We start from the raw sequence: 2,595 nt of genomic DNA, 5'->3' as shown, positions 1-2,595 counted from the left end.
GGCTGCGCCGGGAGAGGCAGCCCCCTCGCCGGCCTCGCGAAAGGGGTCTTGTCCCAAACCCGGCACGTCCTCCGTCCCGGCAGAACTCGTCCCTATCGGAGTTTCCCGGGCCGCTCCGCTCATGGGAAGCGGACGCATCCCCCACTCCCATTCCTCCGCTCCCCTTCCCTGATCGATACCCCGGCGCGGTGGCGGCCGTGGGACGGTGGGGGTAGCCTGGGAGCAGAGCAGAGCAGAGTAGAGCCCACCTGCGTCCCCTCCAAGCGGACCTGTCTGAGCGGGTTCCGTGGGAAACGGGCCGTAGGTGTGCGCGGGTGGGAGTAGGTGCGTGGCTGCAAACGCCGGTGGGCGCTGAGAGGGGGACCGCCCGCCGAGCCTGTAGCCCCGAGAGGTGTCCCGGGGAGGAAATTTGTTTTGGCCTTTGGGAAGGGAAGGGCCGTTATTCCCCCCCCCTCCCCCCCGATTCGCTGTAAAATAAACCTGGGAAAGGTCGAGGCCTCGTTATTTCTCCCCTTCCCCTCTACCCACCCTCACTCACGGCGGTGGGTCTGCATCCTCCGCGCTAAGGAAAGGTGCGGGGGGAGCCCGAGTGGAGCCTCCTGGGCCGGGAAAGCCCTGCCCAGGCCCTTGCGCCTCCACTGGGCCGCTGGTCCCCGATCCCCGCCGCTGCTCAGGGGTTGTCCCGCGCCGAGGGGCGCCGGGTAGGGCAGGGCAGGGCCGGAGGGATACGGCCACTGGGATCTCTCCGCCGCCCCCCAGGTGCCGGCAGGCGGGCGCCTGTCCCGCCCCCGCGGCGGCCCGGCCTGGCGGGGAGCGTGGCCCCGGGGGCGTCAGCATCACCCCCGGCCCGGGAAGGGGAAGTCGGTTCTGCTGAAAAGTTGGTGACGGGTTGAGGCAGAAGAGCCAGAGAGGGCAGGTGCCGCCGCCGCTGCCGTAGCCGCGGAGCGCTCGGGAGGCGGCTGGTTGAGAGCAAAGTTTGATTCCTGCTACAACATATGTCAGAGTTTTCTTGGGTTTTGGCTGCGTCTGGGGACATCTTGTGATGTTTTAGAGAACAGGACATGATCTCACATGGCGAGGAGCTCTTTAGTTTCTTAATCATTTCACGGTTCCTTCAGAGGCTTTTTTCCACCTAAAACGTTTAGTTTCAGCTCAGTGATCAGCTGCAAAAGCTCGGCGGGGAGCGGAAGAGTTGAATTATTCCAACCTGAGAGAGGCCCTCAAAAAAAAAAAAAAAAAAGGAAAGAAAAAAAAGAAAAAATAAAGAAGAAGAAAAAAGAGAAAATAAAGAAGGAAAAGAAAGAAAGGAAAAAAGAGGAAAAAACCCCAAAAAACCAACAAGAAAAGAGGAAGAGAAAAGAAAAACAGAAAATACAAGAAAAGGATAAGAGAACAGAAAACAATAAAAAGGGGGAAAAAAAGGAGAAAAAGGAAGAGGTAGCAACACGACGTGGAAACTTTTCCGTTTCCCCAAGTTCTGCAGAACCGGGATGGAGCTGGAGAAAACCTACGCGACCCCCCGGGCCGGCCGGACAGGTGGGACTCGGGCCATGGGCCGCAGGGAGCTCGGCGGCTCTGTGGACGAGGGCGACGCCGACGTGGGTCGGGGCGGGCGGTCGAAGGGTCGGAGCGGGCGGCGCGACCGGCTCCCCGCGGGGTCGTCGGGGCGGCGAGGGGGGGCTGCTGAGACCCCCGAGGTCCATGGAGGGGCCGCCTTGGTTTTCGTTGGTCCCGCGGCTGGGGGTGGACTGGCTAAGGGGACGGGCGAGCGAAGGGACCGGGACCGGGGACTGGCGAGTGGCAGCGAGGTGCCCTTTCACGGCGTCCCCGTGGGGAGCGCGGCGGCAGCGCGACCACTGGCCGTTGCGGAGTCGGCCTGGCGGCTTGGTGGCGGAATGCAATTCCGAAGCGATCGATGGGGCCTTTTATTAGTTAAATCGCCTGAATAATCGTTTAATCGATAAAGCATTTCATGGCGCGGCGGAGGCGGCCGGGGGCGGGGGGGTCGCAGGGGCGGCAGCACCGGCAGCACTGCTCGGGACTGGAAGGACGGGCCGGGGGGCCCCGATACAGGGCGCCCCGAGGCCTCTGCGGTCTCCGGCTCCGGGCACCGCGGGGCTCCGTATTCCTGAGAGGCGTTGTGCCGATGGGTCCTCACAACAGTGCCGTGCGAGTAAGGAGGAGGAGGACGGGGATTAAAGGCAGACATGAAGGCCGGGCAGGACGGGGGCCGGCCCTGCCTGTCCGCCCGGACCCTCCGCTCAGGACTGGGGGGTACGCCCTGGGCTCTGATTGCCCACCATCCCCGGGCCTCCCCCAAGCCGAGATGCCGAGCGGCGGCGCGCGGCGGCCGGCCTGACGGCTGCGGGGCTGCGCCGGCATTGAACCCTCGCTGTCCCCCCACCGGATCCTGCGTCCCGACCCCGCGGTGGCTGCTCGGCCATGGCCGGGAGTTTCGACTTCAACGAAAACTCGCCCCGAGCCCATCCACCCGCAGCGGTCGCCGGTCCCCTGCTGCCGACGGGGCACCACGGCACGGTCCCGCCGCCACCGAGACCAGTGGCTGAGCGGGGCGGCGGGGTCTCGCCCAGGGTC

General features: G+C 64.8%; 1 protein-coding gene across 6 annotated transcripts in view; it reads left to right on the top strand.

Moving 5' to 3' along the window:
* The first annotated feature begins 1,422 nt into the window (after nt 1-1,422).
* Nucleotides 1,423-2,595, top strand: part of PAX5 (paired box 5) — a 134,851-nt gene continuing 133,678 nt past the window's right edge. For all 6 annotated transcript variants that reach the window (XM_050328848.1, XM_050328846.1, XM_050328845.1 and 3 more), the window contains exon 1: nt 1,423-1,536. In XM_050328848.1, coding sequence (XP_050184805.1) covers nt 1,491-1,536 — 46 coding nt within the window. In that variant the 5' untranslated portion in view covers nt 1,423-1,490. The remainder of the gene's footprint in view (nt 1,537-2,595) is intronic.

The sequence above is a fragment of the Myiozetetes cayanensis genome, unplaced genomic scaffold, assembly GCF_022539395.1.
Source record: "Myiozetetes cayanensis isolate MyiCay16 unplaced genomic scaffold, myiCay2020 scf4, whole genome shotgun sequence".
Classification (NCBI taxonomy): Eukaryota; Metazoa; Chordata; class Aves; order Passeriformes; family Tyrannidae; genus Myiozetetes; species Myiozetetes cayanensis.
This window is presented reverse-complemented; position numbering and strand designations above follow the sequence as displayed.